This window comes from Pseudopipra pipra, chromosome Z (assembly GCF_036250125.1).
Source record: "Pseudopipra pipra isolate bDixPip1 chromosome Z, bDixPip1.hap1, whole genome shotgun sequence".
In the NCBI taxonomy this organism is placed as follows: Eukaryota; Metazoa; Chordata; class Aves; order Passeriformes; family Pipridae; genus Pseudopipra; species Pseudopipra pipra.
Window position 1 is genome coordinate 29,418,424 of NC_087581.1, and position 18,731 is coordinate 29,437,154.

At 39.1% G+C, this 18,731-nt stretch overlaps 1 protein-coding gene across 6 annotated transcripts in view; it reads right to left on the bottom strand.

The window, feature by feature from the left end:
* ZDHHC21 (zinc finger DHHC-type palmitoyltransferase 21) overlaps positions 1-18,731 on the bottom strand; it is a 39,258-nt gene that overhangs the window by 16,052 nt on the left and 4,475 nt on the right. For all 6 annotated transcript variants that reach the window (XR_010426950.1, XM_064642834.1, XM_064642835.1 and 3 more), the window contains 4 exons: positions 16,486-16,681; positions 15,597-15,695; positions 13,723-13,834; positions 12,755-12,893 (listed from right to left, as the gene is read on the bottom strand). Coding sequence is in view for 5 of the 6 variants with exons in the window: in XM_064642835.1 (XP_064498905.1) it covers positions 12,755-12,893; positions 13,723-13,834; positions 15,597-15,695; positions 16,486-16,681 (546 nt within the window). In the remaining variant the exon portion in view is untranslated. The remainder of the gene's footprint in view (positions 1-12,754; positions 12,894-13,722; positions 13,835-15,596; positions 15,696-16,485; positions 16,682-18,731) is intronic.

Consider the following 18,731-nt stretch of genomic DNA (forward strand, 5'->3'; position numbering starts at 1 on the left):
AACATAAACTTATCTTCACCTTTTAAATTTTGGCCTTGAGTGCATTACTGTAACTCTGGATAGGAGTGCACAATAAAGATGCTTCAGGGTACAGGAAAAGAGGGATATATTGGATCAGCTGCTCTGGAAAGGATAAAACACCTTATTTTTATCACAGGAAAACATTTGCGCATGGCAGTTACATTAGGTGTACCGTGAGCTCATCTTACCCTTGGATAACGGGTTCACACACCCATTCTTTTATTTGTAAGTTACAATTACATTTTCAAGGCTGTCTTTTGAGTACACACATCTGTTTTTCCACTTAGAAAAGCGTGATCACAGCAGGAACTATTAAAACCTTTCAAGTAAACTTTAAATTACAAGCAGAACATAAAAGTAAACTGAATGGAAAAAAAAAAAAACAACAAAACAACCCACAACACTGCTTTTGAACTTTCCTTATTTATATTCAACCAGTAGGAATTGAGGAGGAGCAATTCTTAGACACTGGGTTTTTTAAAATGGAAAATTGTTAAGGCAAATTATGTTTAGCAAAACAAATCTGATTTTTCATTTAAATTATTTCCATGAAGGTTCAAAATATAAACCCAGGGAAAACAGTTATACTCCCTACTAAAGCTGTGAAGAAAGTAAAAATTTGATGAACACATAGAAATCACTAGTTAACCAGCTAAAACAAAAAGCAATCCCCAATAGTCTCTTCTGAACTGCTGCAACGGTGTATCCCCTCTCCCCCTCCCTTGTTAATATTGGCCTTTCTTGCTGTTGTAGAAAATATATTCTTTGCTTTTATATTTTTAGCCCTTCTTACTCAGTTAATGAGCTAATTAAAAGTTAAATCAACTTAAAATAAAAGCAGTCATACTAATCTGATTTCCCCTTCCCTTAGCCCGTAAAAGCTTTAAAGAAAAGCAAGATAATACACAGCTTCTACTAGTTGTTCATACCTTCATAGCTGTTTTATCATATCAGATATGTTTTGAAATATTCAAACTCAACTTCACAGAAAACATTGAAATGTAAGAGAAGAGTGCCAACAGCAAAGTTACATTCTGGATCTGGCTTCACACTCCCACATTAGCACCCCCTGCAACTCTGATTTAGAAGAATTCCTTCTCTTGAGCATCACCTTCAGCATGAAAAAGGTACCTCACCCAATACATGACAACAGAAAATCCTAGTGTAAAGAAGAGAGGTTACATTCTCATCTGACCCTTCTAACAAATGATAAACCTAGAGGCACAGAAAAGGAAAGACCTTTCATACTGAGGATAACAAAATCATAGATTCACAGAATGGCCTGGGTTGAAAGGGATCTTAAAGATCAGCTAGTCCCAACACCCCTGCTGTGAGCAGAACACTTTTCACTAGAGCAGGTTGCTCAGAGCTCCATCAAACCTGCTTTAAACAGTGCCAGGGATGGGCATCCACAAATTCCCTTGGCAAGCTGCTCCAGTGCATCCTTATCTTCTGAGTAAAGAATTTCTTCCTAATACCCAATCTCAACCTACTCTCTTTCAGTTTGAACCCATTCCCTCTTGTCGTGCCACTCCACCTCTTGTAAATAGTCCCTCTCCATCTTTCTTGTAGGTTCCATTCAGGTAATGGAAGGCTCCAAGTAGATCACCCCAAAGCCTTTTCTTTTCCAGGCTGAACAAACCCAGTTCACAGAATCACAGAATTGCTATGATTGGAAGGGACCTCTGGAGTTGCACAGGAACATATCTAGAGACAGGTTTTGAACATTCCGGAGAGGGAAACTCCACAACCATCCTCTTGACACCTGCCTGTGAGATATTTACCCCTTTCAGTCTTCTCTAAACAGGCCCAGCTCCCGCAGTCTCTTCTCATAAGAGAGAGGATGCCATGGGAGATAGTGTCAAAAGGTAGATAAGTCAAGGTAGACAATATCCACTGCTCTTGCCTTGTCATCCATCCTGCCATGCCACCACAGAAATCAAGCATGATTTCTCCTTGGTGTATCCCTGTTGACCACTCCTGATAACTTTCTTTTCTTTTACATACTTGGTGATGACCTCTGGAATGATCTGTTCCATCACCTTTCCAGGGTCCGAGGTTAGCCTGACTGGCTGCTAGTTTCCCAAATCCTTCTTCTTGCCTTTTTGAAGATGGGAGTAACACCAGCTTTTCTTCTGTCATCACGCACCTCTCCTTTCTCCATGACTTTTCAAAGATGATGCAGTGACTGAACAACATCTGCCAGCTCCCTCAGCACCCATGGGTGCATCCGATCAGGGCCCATAGATTTATGGGTGTTAGGTGTCCCTAGTTGATCTCTAACCCAACCTTTTACAAACAAAGGGGAGTATTCCTTTTTCTAGCCTTTCTCTCTTACAACCAAGGTCTGGGATTCCTAAGGGATGGCCTCAGCAGTAAAGACTGAAGCAAAGAAGGCACTCAGTAATTCTACCTTCTCTGTGTCTTCCAACCAGGACACCCATTTGATTCAGCAGCAGCCCCACACTTTCCTTAATCTTCCTTTTGCTGTTGACATACTTGCACAAGGCCTTCTTTTTGTCCTTGATATCCCCTGACAGACTCAATTCCAAGGGGCCTTGGCTTTCCTCATCACATCCCTGCATACCCTGCCGATATTCCATATAGTCCTCCCATATGGTCTCTTTTTCCACATCCCATAAATTTCTTTCTTCTGTTTTGAGATTTGCTAGAAGCCCTCTGCTCATCGATGCAGGTCTCCTGCCAGCTTGCTTTATTTCTTGCTCATAGGTATACGTTCGTCTTGAGTTTGGAGGAAGGGCTGCTGAATACTGACCAGCTTTTTTTAACCCCTTTTTTTCTAGAGCTCTATCCTGTGGGATTCCTCTAAGCAGGTCTTTGAAGAGGTTGAAGATAGCTCTCTGGAAGCTCAGTGTTCTAGTCCTGCTTACTGCTTTGCTTCCTTCACACAGGATCCTGAGTTCCACCATCTCAGGTGGAAGGCTGAAAGCAAGGCTGCCCCCAACCTTCACATCTTCAACCAGTCCCTCCTGGTTTGTTAGTGCAACGTTCAGCAACACACCTCTTCTCATTGGCTCTTCCACCACTTTCATCAAAAAGTTATCTTCAATGATCTGTGGGAACTTCCTGGACTGTGTGTGCCGAGCCGTGCTGTCTCTCCAACAATACCGGGGTGGTTGAAGTCCCCCAGGAGACCAAAGGCTTGTGACCAAGAAGCTATCTCCAGCTGCCCATAGAAAGTCTCATCAACTTCCTCCTCCTGATCAGGTGGCCTGTAGTAAACACCAACAACAGCGTCACCAATATTAGCCTGTCCCTTAATTCTTATCCATAAGCTCTCAACTCATTTGTCTCTCCCTGGGTAGAGCTCAATACATTCCAGTTGCTCTCTCACATGAAGAGCAACTCTACCACTTCACCTCACTGACCTGCCCTTTTCTTTTGATGCAGCCCAGCACACAGCTGACTTTCTGGGCTACAAGTGCACATTACCAGCTCATGTACAGCCTCTCATCCAACAGCAAGACCTTCTCAATAAAGATGCTCTCAGTCTATTCATCCCCCAGCCTGGCACCCCAACGCAGCTGCAGCACCTTGCACTTGGTCTTTTTAAACCTCGTGAGATTCCTATAGGCCCACTTCTCAAGCTTGCCCACGTCCCTCTGGATGGTACCCCATCCTTCAGGTGTGTTAACAGCACCACTCAGCTTGGTGTCATCTGAAAATCAGCCAAGAGTGCACTCAACCCTTTCATCTATGTCATCAGTGACGATATTAACACTGGTCCACTACAGTCCCCTGAGGGACACCACTTGTTACTGATGCCCATCAGGACTCTGAGTCACTGAACCATTACCCTCTGGATGCGACTGTCCAACCACTTTCTTACCCGTCTAACAGTCCACTCATGAAATCCATCTCTCTCCAATTCAGAGCAAAGGATATTGTGGGGGACTGTAGGGGGCATGTTTAAGGTACAGGGGATGTACCAAGGCAAGAGCCCGAGGGAGCATGTGCCAACATAGACAACCTTATTGGTCAAAGAAGTCACATGGTTTTAAGGGATAAAACCAGCACCAAATTTGAAATAAACCTCTTTGTTCACCACCTCACGAGGAGCGTGTTTTTCCTTATTGTATAAGGACATGTGCACCCTACAGGGGACTGTGGCAGAGGCTTTACAGAAGCTCAAATAAATGACATCTGTAGCCCTTCTCTTGTCCACTGATGTAGTCGCTCCATCACAGAAGGCCACTAGGGTCAGGCAGGGCTTGCCTTTAGTGAAGCCATGCTGGCTGTCCCAAATCATTCCCTGTCCTCCATGTGCCTTAGATGAAAGATCCCTAATTCCCTTCTTTCCCTTCTCCCTTTCTTCCCTCTTTTCTCCTCGATGAAAGCATCTACTGCAAAAGACTGGAGGTTGCTGAATTCCTAGTGAGAAGAGGTGACAGGACCAATGTTTTTTCCAACCATTATAAAACCCTAGTAAATCAAAGTCCCTGAGGCAATGATGACCTGAAAGTCAATGTCTGGCCCTCACTTAGTTCCTTCTTAGAACTGACAAAAACATTTTTTCATCTAAGAAAACCAATCAAATTATAACTGATCAATCTGCAAGACTAGTCAATAATTTACTAATCCCTCTTTCAATGTATTTTGAACAAATCCTCCTGTTCAAACACCATTTAGGATTCATCAGTCTCAGTGCAGTGTGAGTACTGAGTGTGATTTTGAAGTCTGGGGTGCAGGCTATCTGCGCTAACAGGAAGAACTACTCAGACTGAGCCACAAAGCATATGCACAGATTAGCTGACATCACCAATGCACGAACTATCAGCTCTCGTGGCAAAACAGGGTTTTGTCCCACAGTAGCTTTTTTGGGCCAGGCTGACATATGTGGCCTTGGCACAGATATTAAATGCACAGTTCTAACATGAGAGCTAACCTTCAGGTACCCCTTTCTCCTCTCCTTTATGCCAATTCCGCAGCCTAACTGCTCTGTCAAAACTTCAGTTCCCACGGGTTGCTGCCACTGCCTTTCTACTTCGCATTTGTTACGCCACTCAGACGTCCACTCCTCCTAGGCTGCTGCCTGTTCTCCAGGTTTTTAAGTTCCGTTGAACTGCTACTTCTATCCATCCAGTCAAACTGCAAGGATTCTTAGCTACCCATAAAAATGGATCGAAATGTGTATGATAAAAACTTGTCACAAAATACATGTAAGTCTATAGGATTATGTTGAGGAATGGACTACAAACCATGAGGTCTAGCATCTTTATCTTAACAAGCAATACCAAAACACTCTACAGACACCAAGTCTCTGTGACAGACTAACACAAGCCTTCCTCAACCCCATAGCAGAACACATGCCAAGTCTTCATCTGTGAGCATCAACCACTATGGATGATCCCTATGACAATCGCTACCACTGACTAGAACAACAGCTATTACTGCCTTATGCTATCATACAGGACAGAGGTCAAAAACAATGATGGGTCCAGCTCAAGAGCATACTCAGTAATCATATGATTACTGCTTCCAAATTCAGCTTTCTTCTTTATCCTGCTAACAATTACAGCAACAACAAAAAAGCACAAAAGTATGTAACAGGTGCCTGCCATTTGCAGTACTGCATTGTTATTTTCAAGCATTTATAGTATTCCTTTAGAAACAGCACACTGTACTGAGGACAGTTCCTTTCAGCAGGAAACACAAGACTATTGTATCTGTTCCAAAAGGGACAAAGTGAAAAAAACACCTTCGTAATTTTTCAGTTACAATGGAAGATTCATTTATTCAATCTCTCTTCTTTAATGAAAAATGTATCACATAAAAATTAATATACCAACAAAATATATTAAGATACCTCTTGAGAAACAATACTTCATGTAATACTTCATGCTTGTCTATTCTCAGCTACAAATGCCCAGGATGTCTGTCCCAGTCTGGTGATGAAGTCAGTCTATCAACTCAGCTATCATAAAAAGAGCACAGAATATAGAACAAAGCCAGGTTGTCAGATTCCAGAAAGCAAACTAAAAAATACAGACTGCAGGTTTCGTACGAAGAAAGAGGAAGGAGAGGTCCAAGGGGGAAAATTCATTCATGTCAATTAAAAAGAAAAGAAAATTAATTCACAGAACATGAGCTGCATTCTAATAAGCCCTTTTTTATTATTAATAATGACCAATGTTTATGTAAAGCCCTTTTTACTCTGGACTATTTCAGGTCTACTAGATGAGTAATTTTCCAGTCTGATTCATGACAGATTTGGTTTAAAGTAAAAATGGGAATAGTGCTCTGATTCCAAAAATTATTGTCTACATAGAGTTCAATATCACTGAATTATTACAGTTATTCTGAAATAGTTTCAGACTAGAACAGATTTTTAGAGACGGCCATACAATCTTTACACAAAAATTATGGTACTAATATATTAAGTTTTAACAAAATGTTATCCTCTCAGTCTTTCCTATCTTTTCTCTACAGATCATGTATTTACTTTCTAGACTTAATTCAATTTTCTTATACTGTCCTTACATTCATATACTGTAGGAGAGCATGGTTGGGTTGGTTGTGCAGAACAATGAGAAAGAAAATATTGTTTTCTTTTTTTTAAAAAACTCTCAAATCCTGTACGCTCTTTCATGATTCTAAGACAAAAAGGTTTCTGTTAGATTCTCTTGACAATGTATATGGACTTTGGATGATACATATTTCCACATTTCAATTAACATTAGTTAATGCATAATATTGAAATAAATATTACTGCAAGAAATCTTTCCACAAAGTCTAATGACTAATTCCTAGAACTTATTATTTCTGAGTCCCAGACACAGTAGGCTGATATGAATATCTATCAGCCATATATATATTCATATATATATATATGCCAGAATACATCCTCCATGTTCTTTTCTCTGCCCTCTACCAATAATGCTCAGAACACGTTAAAGATTAGGTGACAATATTTTCAGAATATACAGTGGATAACTGAAGAAATGGGGAAAAAATAAAAGAGCAAAAGGGTTTAGTTTTTTGTATGTCAGGGGATTTTACTATGACAATCATTCTAGCAACATTTCTAGCAAATAGAATGCATCAGCAGAATTTCTTTCACTTAAAAGACTAAAAGCCTTCTATAAACCAGGTAAAATATACTGCCAAAGCATTTAATTTTGCTTCTATTTGACCAGCTGTGTCTAGAATCTGTGCCAGCACAGCCATTGAGAAAGCAACTATTTAGTTATGAGAAGACTAGTATTTATTTTTATCTGGCTATTCATTGAGTACTTCCTGAAAGATAAGGTCAGGCTTCCTGACTTCGATATTTTATAATGAAGATGCAAAATTAAAAATGTTCCAGTGTCAGCCTCTGAAAACCACTAAGGCCTGCAGAGGAACTAATATGCTATTTTATTTGAATTATATATTTTCCTTCTGCTATGATCCCACATAGACAATTTAATTACCACCTCCTTCATTTCTAGCAGTAATTGCACTCCTCCTGCTGGACAAACAGAGGCAACAACCACAATCCATCTTTCTGGCAGTGTATCAATTACAAAAGCAAAGAATACTATGAAACAATTTTCTGCAGTAAGAGGTGAAGCTAAAAGATTGAATCTCTATAGAAACAGCTTCCTCCATTACTTTTAATCCTATCACCCTTTCCTCAGTATACTTAAATTAAAAATGTTTTTCTTTCTTGACCCTTTAAAAATAAAACACGAGATTTAATTCAGAGGAAGTACTAACATGGTGATCACATTTTCATAATGCATTAATCGGTACTGTAATAAAATTACTATTTCACAACAGCAATTCTCCAGCTTCTGCGTTATGTACTATTTTATATCCAAAGAATAAAAAATAAGATGAGGGCACACTGCCAAAAAACTCTCAAGTATTTTTAATGAGCAAGAATAAGCTTATTCCAGATGGCTGTTTAGAAAAAAAATTATTCAGTTCTTTGAATCTGTGCTAAACACTAGCCCCTGTCAATTCAGAAAATGTAAGCTCTTCGTTACAGCCAAAATTCAACAAAGAACAGCACTTCTGTGAAACAGTCTCTGGAATGCTGTGCTACTTCAGCTTTAATTGATACATACAGATGAATCTTACAGGATGCTTGCCTAAAAACTTAACTAATAGTATGCCAATTTTATCACTGGTCCCATTCATTTGATGTCAAAATGACACAGTTCTGACAAATTATTCTGTAGCATGAAGTTATATGGCACCACATCCTCAGCAATACTTTAAAAAATCAGCTCCTTAGGGCTCTGATGTCATCTTCCAGGCAGATATATTGACTAGGCACAACAACAAACTATTCTTAATTTTCTGTACTTCAGTGTATACCCCCCCTAATCCTGCAGTTGAAAAATTGAGAAAGCTAAATACTATTCAGTGTAACACTGTACTTCACAAAGGTCTGAACAGATCAGACCTGGTTTGTCTACTGTTCTTCTATATTGTGCAAATATATTTATCTCTCTGGGGCACAGAATAGTGTATACTATAACACAGATCAAGTTTTTAAAAGGAAGAGTGTAATTTGAAGTGTCATGTGCAAATTGATAAAGCCAAAAACCCCACAGCTAAAACTAAGCAAAAATAAACAGAACAGAGTGAGTACTCAATTTCTTTCATGACTCTGTAAACCTAGGCAGCCAAACACAGGAATCCGATCCACTCTTCAGGCAAGCATATTAAAATGGACTAAAATAATTGCTGTATATGTACTCTACCTCCTAACCTGTCACCTGTCAAAGGGTACATATTAAAAGTAGGCTTCTCTCCAAAAGAGAGAACAAGTATCAGTGAGAAAAAGTTTTATACATACTCATTTTTTGAACTGTCATCATTAAGAACTACTTATTTTTACCTCCTTAGGGGTTGTAAAATGTCTGAAGTAAACTTGATTTCCCCTTCCTTCTCTTGCACAGACCACCTCCAAGCAAAAGGTTACCTTTCATACCACTTTCAAAAAGCACAGCTAACAGACAGACCTTGGATTCATTATCTAAACACAGTTGTGGTGGTTTGAAAAACCTTTTTTTGAGGTGGTAATGGTTTGCCCCACTGATAATACTCTTACTGGACCAATCAATAGTCCACGTGCGCCCTGCAGAAATTACATACCCACAGAAACGGAAGAGAAGGTGGTGAAGGTAGTGTAGTAGGTAGGTAGCCATGATCTGAGCCACGAGGAGGCAGGGGGCCAGTGAGCCCCTCTGGGGGCCAAGGGCCCCCAGCCCCAACTGAAGCCATGGGAGACCTGGTATAGTGTCACAGCTGGACCGGGTCCTGTAATCAAGAGCTGGAAAAGTTTCCTTACTTTCAGCAGCAGCAGAAGACACTGAAAGCGGCAGCGGAGCAGTCCTGAACAGAGACAGTGATGGCTAAAAGCCAAAAGACAGCCAGTAGCAACGAGATAACATGAAGCCAGCTGAAAGACACAGAGATGTTCCTGCAGGAGGGAGAGCTGGCAACAAAACAGAGGTAAACTCAACAGAGCTGGTTTGGGGTAAGACTGTATTATTTTCCCAAAACCAGAGACTCTCTGAAGAGGAGGGGTGGACTTCCAAACCCTTAGGGAGTCTCGAAATGCAGCAGCAACTAGAGAGAGAGAGAAGGGAGCTGAAAACCCGGAGTTTGTCCTGAGAGCTGAGCCAGGATGGAATGCGGAGGAGGTGGCCGTGCCCTCTGCTGCTGCTGCTTCTACCATGCTACTGAGCTGAGACAGAGCAAAAGAGCTTTGGTAAGACTGAACTGAAAGCTGCCTTCAGTGTTCTAACCCAAGAGGAGTGAAGATCTACAAGGAAATCGCCGGAAGGCTCGGGCTCGGGGTTGAAATTTCCACAAAGTCAGAACAAAAGGCCTGACTGCCCTACTTAATCTGCTGCCTCAGGAAAATGAAGGACACTAACCAGTGCCACAAAAAACTGAAATGAAGGAACTGTGGCCTGAGAGGTGATAGAAAGACTTTTCTCTTTTCTTCTTGAACTTTTATTGAAGAAGAGGAGAAACTTAATTTAATGTAAATATATATGTGGGTGTAAATAAACCTTTGTAAATATTTTCCCCTTCCCCCCAATAACGAATGGTTGTGTTTTGTCTGAAAACTCTCCATTATGGGGTGAAAAAGATATCAAGTCCATACCATCACTAAACCCTCTCACAGGAGCAAACTGGGGGGGGGGGGGGGGTGTTGAACTTAAAAATTAGATTCTTGGGAGTTTCAAACCACCACAACAGTGTAATTGCAAAATTAAGTTAGAGCATTCAGGGAACTCTCACAATAAAAAGGAAATACTCTATCATGATATTACACTATTAGAAGCTTACAGGTCTGTCTCAGCATCTATGGAAAGATGCTCCAAGCAGACAGCGAGTTTTTCTCTGTTCCATATTTCTAGCATCACTTAAATAATTCAAATGGAAATGCTGATATAGATGAAAAAAAAAAAAAACTTCTAAAGGAAGTTAATTAAAGAAATATTTACAAAATCCCTCAACTTTGGAACATTCCATATAAAAAAATGTTGGTATCTATGAAATTGATTATAGCACTTTTCTCAGTTTTGGATTATCCAAGAAGTACAGTCTTCCTACATTTTTACTTCTCCTTTGAAACATCATCTTCACACACACTTTCATGGGAACATCACATCCACTTCAGACTGATACAGGGGCAAATAAGAAGCTTGGAAGGCTACACCCCATTCTTTTTCAGGAGCAGAATTTTTCATGAAGTTTAATATTCTTATTTTATATCATTTAGGATACAAAATCATATAATAAACTTTAGTTGTTCAACAAAATGGAAAATGGGACTTGCCTTACCCACAAGGAAAGGCCAGTCTCCAGCAGCCTTGAAAGATGAATGTGACATCACCAGCAGAGAGTATGCTGGGCTGTCACATCCACATGGAGTTAAAAAATCTGCTGCACCTCAGTACTTGGAAAAAAAATCTCAACAAAATTTAGAGCACACTACCAATATCTGAGATTATCTTAGTCTCTTCACTTACAACATCTGGAATGTTATCTAATTTTGAACATGTTTTAAACTTGTTTTCTAGGTCTTTTTCTTTAGTGCATGTGAGACATTGGATTATTATATTGGGTTAGAATAATTCATGTCAGGGTGGGGGAGGAGGGACAAGTCGAATCTCATGGAGGTGAGGTCATGCCCTGTCCCACATGCCAGCCCCGCGAGACTCACCGGGCAACTCCGGAGCAGCGGTCAGTCAAAGGCAGCCTGGGAGCACGGCCTATACCACACCCTGGAGCCCCTGTCCCAGCCTCAGACCAGATGACACAGTGGGAGCAATGCCTGTTACCCCGCCCCAGAGCCCCAGTGGGCCAGAAATCCCACCTAGGAGGGGCGACCACAGGGGGCCAGAGCACAAAAAACCAAAGACGTGCTCTCCACATGCTCAAATTCACCATTTTTAGCCTCCCGTAGCTGGACCTACGCTGGATCTAGGAATGGGCTATATCTCTCCTTTCATCTCTCTTTCTTTTCCTTGTCTTCTAATTTCCTTTCTTAATATTTGGGATAGCTGGATACTGGATGGGTTGGCTTTCACTATGTTGTATGTGTTAGCATGTGCTAAGTCAATGCTTCATGGAATGCTTGCTTTGGTTGTATGCTACCCTTTAAACTTTTGCCGAGTACTCTTATTTTTTCTTAAGTCTACCAGTAAAAGTATCCCCTGAGAAAATGTGTGCAGCTTTTCTCTTTTGTGCTCTCTTAAGGTGTTGAAAGAACTGAGGGCTCTTCTAATAATCCAAAGATATTGTTGGAGCCTTGTTTATTTTTAAAGTAAAACTCCCTTGGTGAGCTCGTAGCTCTGATGCTGGGGTCTTACAGTGTACTTATATTTGTTACAGTTCCATACAAATAAAAAGTCCATTTCAGATTGTAGGTAGAATTTTTTATGCTTCTTTATAAGGAAGATCTTGTAACATTTTCTTCAAAGGAAAGAGTACTAGCTTTGCTGTTCTGGCACTTTCAAGCACTGAGCAGCTTTCAAGCAAACCTCTTAAATATTCTGAAAATTACAGGTAATAAACATAAATGAGCACCAGAGACAGAGACTTTACAACTTTAGTTTCAAAATGGAAGAAATTCCATTATTTTTTACTCTATTCCAATCTTAAGTCCATTTTCTCTGTTTGTGTGTTCAACTGCCTTTTACTGATGACAAGATATGAAAATATGATATCTGTTTATATATAGTTCAAGTAAAACAAATCAAACTTAATTCTCCCTTAACCCACATAACTTTTTCAAAGCAACACAAAATATTGCTTACCCAATGTATATTTTTCTCCTTGCAAAATGGTCATATGCTTTTCTCACTTTTTTCTGGCAATATCAGCATTTTTAAATAGGGTATTAGGATAGATATATACTACGCATAAATTTACTTTGGAGAAAATAAAAGAAAATTTGAATACCTTGTTTCCTCTCAGTACTCCTTATCACTTCTAAAGAAACCTAACTTGTTTTGTCCTCCTTTCGTAGATTTCTGAGAAAACTAACATTGTGTTTTTAACACACAGAAATCATATACATTTCAGAAAAAAGTTTTATTACTTACCATAAATCAGTCTGCTTACTTGATAACATACATCTAGTTGAACTCTCTTCACTGTCAACAATTGAGCCAGCAGAAATGTGTAGTTACCAGATACCAAAACAAATGCACCGCAATACTAGCTATTTATTCGCTTTGTAGAGAAAGCGGACTCTTACCCAGTTTTCTTTTTTCAGAGGCAAAAAGTAGTAGTAATGGCAGAAATCAAGTATCAGCGTATAGGAACTAAGGATCTGAGTGTAGAAACACAGCTGTAAAAACAGCCAATGATTGTCTTCACCAACACAGTTATTAATCCTGCAGAGAAAGAAAGTGTGTATATATAAAGAAGAAATACAAATACTTTCACACTGAAGTTATGATACTGTGAATAAGAGACTTTATGATTACTTTTGGAGCAAATGTTATGAACTGCTGGATCCATTGCACTGTCACTTAAAGTGTAAGTTGCACTCCTGAGATCAATGCTTAGAACTGGAGACACATTTATCTTTATTTTCATATAGCAGAGATACTCCTGCAATTTTAAGGAATACTGAACTCATAGAACTGGTTTTTTAAAGTCTACAAAATTTCACAGTAATACATATTATCTTCTGCTACTCAGCACATTTCACTGGTTGTGAACTACGTAGAGTCCCAAATCTGGAAATGCAAACAAGTGGTTTGAAATAAATGCGAACACAGGTTACCCTAATGAGAAATAAATATGACCTAGGAATGAGCCAAAGGAACAAAAGACAAAACAGGCATCCCTATTCAAAACCTCCTTCTGCATATTCCAACATGAAGAAGAAAAGGAATCACAAGAATTCTAGCTATATTAAGATTAAAAACCTTTGACACCTAGATATAGTCTGCATCACAGAAGTTACATGGATGCAATTTTATACAAGAATTAGCATGGATATCATTACCAAGCTAAGCCAGAATGACAGAAGCACTATACTGGCACTATTTTCTGAAGTAGTGATTGACAAAAAAGATAGTTTGAAACATGGTTAAACTAACACAGGGGGATCCTGATGTCAATGCTGTCCTCTGCAGTTTGTCATTGCTGCCTTCAAATTTAATCACTAAAACAACAGTAGATTATTAGAACAAATAATCTACTTAATAATTTTACCATGGACAGTGGTGATCCATCCTCCTCACACAATGTCCACAACGACTGCAATGGTGTGAACGCTTTGGTCTCATCATGTTGCATTTGTTACATAACTCCCAATATTCTCGTTCTAGGTGAAAATGTAAGACATATTAGAGGGGTTTAGACTCAGTACTGTGTGCTCATAATAAGTCGGTATGCTTGTGATTCTCATTTAAAAAAAATTCTTACTATTATCTGAGAAGGATAAGCACCACACAAAAAACTTTTTCCCACTGTGACCTTAATTAAACTGGAAGATATTACTGCAACTCTGTGTCAGTCTCCCTCTCCAAAGTCCTCTCTTTTCCTGTATATTTCTACGGAGCAATTATTACAGCACAAAAGCTGTGACTCACACAAGGAGGACTGGAACACAATTATTTTCTTACACTTCTACTGTGAAAAAAACCTATCTGTTAGACAGAATCATGATACAATCGCCCTTCAAAACCTCCTGAGGAAATACTGCTACTGCCTGCTAGCTAAAATACAGTACACAACAAATGCTTCAGGAGCATCTTCAATCCCAAAGCATTTTAATACGTGCCTCTCACCACATGCAGTTTTACACATAAGGCAATCAAAAAACAGGTAGAGGATAGGCTTGTATTTACAAATATACACTACTATTAAAGACCTAATGTGAAATTCTTTAAAAGCTAATCTCCGGAGATACTGAGTAGCTGAAAGTACTAGGAGCTACTATTGCTCAGCTTATATTTATCTCAAATTGCACCATCCAAATTAGAGGAATTCTTTGAAAATTAAAATTCAAATCGTACGTTCAGAAATTTCATCTTCACATGGGAAACAAGTCACATCATCGCTGTAATAATTCCAGTCACAAAAATATATATTTTCTGTCTTTAAGGAAAATAGGTGGATGACTGAGAAATTTAAATACTTTGATTGGTTATTTCTGCCTAAATAAACTTTTTTTTGATGCACAGAAATTCCTTAAACCCAGGGATAAAAGAAAAAAAAGAAAAAAAGCTTATTTTTACTGTGGAGCATTCTGAAATTCTATACTATAAAACACTATTCCTATGTAAACAAAATAAAGTTAAATATAGCACTTCTGTGCCACCTGCAAGCAGCACTAATCTGGTCTTTCTTGCTGCAAAATAACATTTGAATACTGGAAGTAAAGAAGCCCAATATCTGAGATCATTAAACTAGTAATAATGACAGATGGAAACTGATTTGCAATCTGTTCCCATAAATACAGTGTCACAAAGGTGTCACTCACTAATAGGGTAGCTACCAGTAGAGTTCAGAAACACCCCAACTCATTTTTTAATACAATTCATACTGTGCAAAAATGTATCCTCCTGTCAACAGAGAATACCAGAGAACCAAAGTGCTACTTTCAAAAGCACAAAATCCCTGGTATAACACCCACCAAATCAAAGTATCAAAGTCACACTCTAGCCTCAATGTTCCATCTTCAGAAGTATCTATAAAGTAGCACTGCTGCATGGAATGAATGGAGCATGCAAAGGTTGGAGAGCTATTCAAACGGATACCTTACAATAGAAAAAAACATTTTTGCACAAAATATACAATATATTTGAAAGAACACAAAAAGAATTCTTCCCGTGGAAAAATTGCCTAGCAGAAAGTCCTACATAACTGAACTTCTGGTGGAATACAAGTTTTGAAAAAAAAGCTTTGAGTCTACATCAGGGAAAGTGCTAGAAATTTACAAGTTTAAAATAATGACTTACTACTTTAATCAGTAGAGATAGCTCATGGTTTCCATCAAATCTCACAAAGTCAAATTGATTCCTAATTATTTTGAGGAGATTAAAATAACTTTTATTCAATTATATAGAAATAACTTAATGTACCTGTAATTGGTATCTTTGGATTTTCAGGTAGCTTTCCGGGATCTGCTACTGAAGCTCTAAGTAATGAACCTATACAAAACAATGAGCAGAAGTAATAACCTAAAAAAAAAAAAAAATAAGCATTTGTTAGTCTTTTTCAGGTGTACAAAGTATCTACTATACACTACATCAAAAATATAGATGCTCCAGCACTGAGTTGGAAATTACTCAGCCTTCTCATTCAATTCCAGACATATTTTTGGTACTGTACAGTCTACAACATTAAGTACTCCCCAGTCTTAAAAAGGGAGAGGAAAAGGTAGCAGTGAACAGATCTGATGGCACCAGCAGGATGCCACTATGACCATACTACTGTTTTTAAAAAGTTCCTCCACTGTCTATCAAATAAGCACCAATCACTCTACACTGCAAAGCCTCCACGTGGAAGGATATTCCCAATAGTGCATCTTCACTTTAAAGTTAGTTCCAGACATAATACAAGCCTTTTCCCCAGCAAGACCTAATAGCATAACTCATATGAGCTGACCTATCCAGGGATGTATGACAACACTAAAAAAACCTCAGTTTTTAACAGTCATCATCAGCACTAAGAGACGTGGACCTGAAATCCTGTCAACAAGTTCTAGGTACAGGATGTGAAAGCTGTATATTATTAATGCTTTTCACCACACAAGGATGTTCTACTATAACACCTCCGAAATGAAATGTCTCAGCTTCTCAGAACACAAAAAAGAACCCCTTCCAGCCATCCCAGTACTCTTATCCTTTATCTTACTGTCTTTATCTTTCACTTTATTTTTTATTTTCTGACATTTCTCATATCTGTTAAATAGTGCCCAGAGATACTATTTTTACTAGTAGAAAAAACAGCTAAGTTAAAATTACTTACACAAAACTGCCACAACTGAAATATTTCCCTCTTCATAGTGAGGAAAAAGGATGACCTTTGGAATGAAGACTGTATTGTACAGCCAGGCAAGGATAATTAGGCCCATGCAGCACCAACCCTGAGGGTCAACCACAAAGTGAATTCGTTGCCCCATTGAACACAAACAGGTGTCACGACCCAGAAAGAAAAGATACTCCTAAAGAAATAAAGAAAAAATTTTTACTTTTTTTTTAAGGAGTAAATTAAGTAGTATAATGCAACCTACAGGATTCCATATACATTCAAATAAGGAAGAATAAAACGTGTCAGGTATTGATTTAAGGAATTAAAGAAAAACTTACAGACATTTCACAAACACGTTTCAAGTAGCAGGTAGCAAAACATTTTATGATTTCATTAATTAGTTATATCTCATTAAAAAGTAACATTTATTATCAAGATGCAAGTAAAACAACTACCTGGGAAAACTACTAAGTAATAGGTAAAGCAAGCAATTGTCAGCCAGGTGGCAGCAGCATAGGATATAAATATTAAAGAAAAGTCTTCCATCAAAATTAAATGGTTGCAAAGCAAACAAGAAATACAGGCAATGGTTTATGTCATACAAAGATTCATCCCACCTACTTATTATAGCCTCACCCCTAAATTTCAGGCTTGTTTTTTAAAAACTTTTATGGTAAAATAGTCAAAAACTTCACTAGGAATTTGTTTTTTCCTTGCTTAAAAAAATCTCTCTCATGACATTTATAGCAAACCCACAGAGAAAGGAATCACTACCCTAACGTCTTTCACAGAGAGCCTTCGAAGGAAGGATTACCAGTGTTACTTTTTTGTCAGGCTACCTTCATAGTCCTATCTTAATATTGCAACAGACACATAAATCCTAATCTACTCTCCTAGCCATTAGTTACCCCGATTTCTGGGCTTCAGGAACTTGTCCATTTCAGATGGATTTCTTTCCATTCCTTTCAGCTTCTGCTTGTTGCACTGAAATTTTATCAGTCAGGTATTTCTGTTTCCAGGGGTTTTGCTTACTTGTTTCATGTTTGACTGCCCTCAATTCTATTCACAATTTCCCTGTTTAATATTATTCATAAGTTTCATTAATGTCTTTTCTTCTTTTTCTAGATCTCTGATCAAAATCAGACCCAAACAAGCTGTCATTTTTCCACACTCCTCCTTTGTACTATATATTATAATCCTTTGTTTGTATCCTCTAGTGCAACAGTGTTCCCATTCAGGTATAGCAGAGTGATGTGTTTCTCCTAAAAATCCACCAAATTTCCTAAAACTTGCTTTTAAAATCATGTTGTATACTAAATACAGCTATTGTAGTATTAAAATTGTTTCTAAGCTCATGACAATCATAAAACCTATTTAGGCCTATATTTACTGTTCTCTGTTAATATGTAGCATGCACGCACCACAGGCTGTTACAAGGTATTAATACACTACACACATATGTACAGTCTCTAGACATAAAATGATGGAGTGCTATATTCCTGAATCTGCCAGTTCTTAAAGTGTCTCTGTTGTAAGCTGGCTTTGGTAACCAACAGGTTTAGAACAAAAAACCATTTTATATTCTTCTAAGCATGTACTGATGGAGGATCTGTCTCCACAAGCAGATAAGCTGTGAGAGAAGGTGAGCAGACTGTACAACATCAGGGATGCTGAAAAGGAGATGGACCACATCCCCTCCAAGTTCCTGCAGCTACAGGAACCCCCACCGCATCAAGGAGAAGCACACAGAGCCTCCGCTTGTCAGGCTGAACATGGAGACACAGAGCACAGTGAAGTCTGGGAGCCTGTGAGCTCGAGCGCCAGCAGGAGGGTTCCTGCTCCACCTGATCCACAGAGCAGGTTCTGAGCCCTGGCAGCAGACATAGACAGGAAGCTCTGTCCAAGGAAGCCTCTGAGCCTCTGTGTCTGAGTCCTGTGGCAGTATGGGAAGAATGGGGTAAGGAAAAGTGGTGGAAAACTCCTGTTTCAGGGACAAAGACACCTCTGCCAGCCCAACCTGTCACCTGGCAAGGTCTGCTGCTTGCCAGGGGCCTGAGGCCTGGATACCATGGAGAGGCTATTACGGAGGCTGGTAGTAGTCTGGCCCTCAGGCTGTTACCCCCAGCTGCTCTTCATAGGGGCACCATAGATACAGCTACGGCAGACCAGAAGTATACTAGGCATGGAGTAAAAGGCTCACAGGGTGTTGGCCAATGCCTGGTAGCCAAGTGGTGTCTCATTCA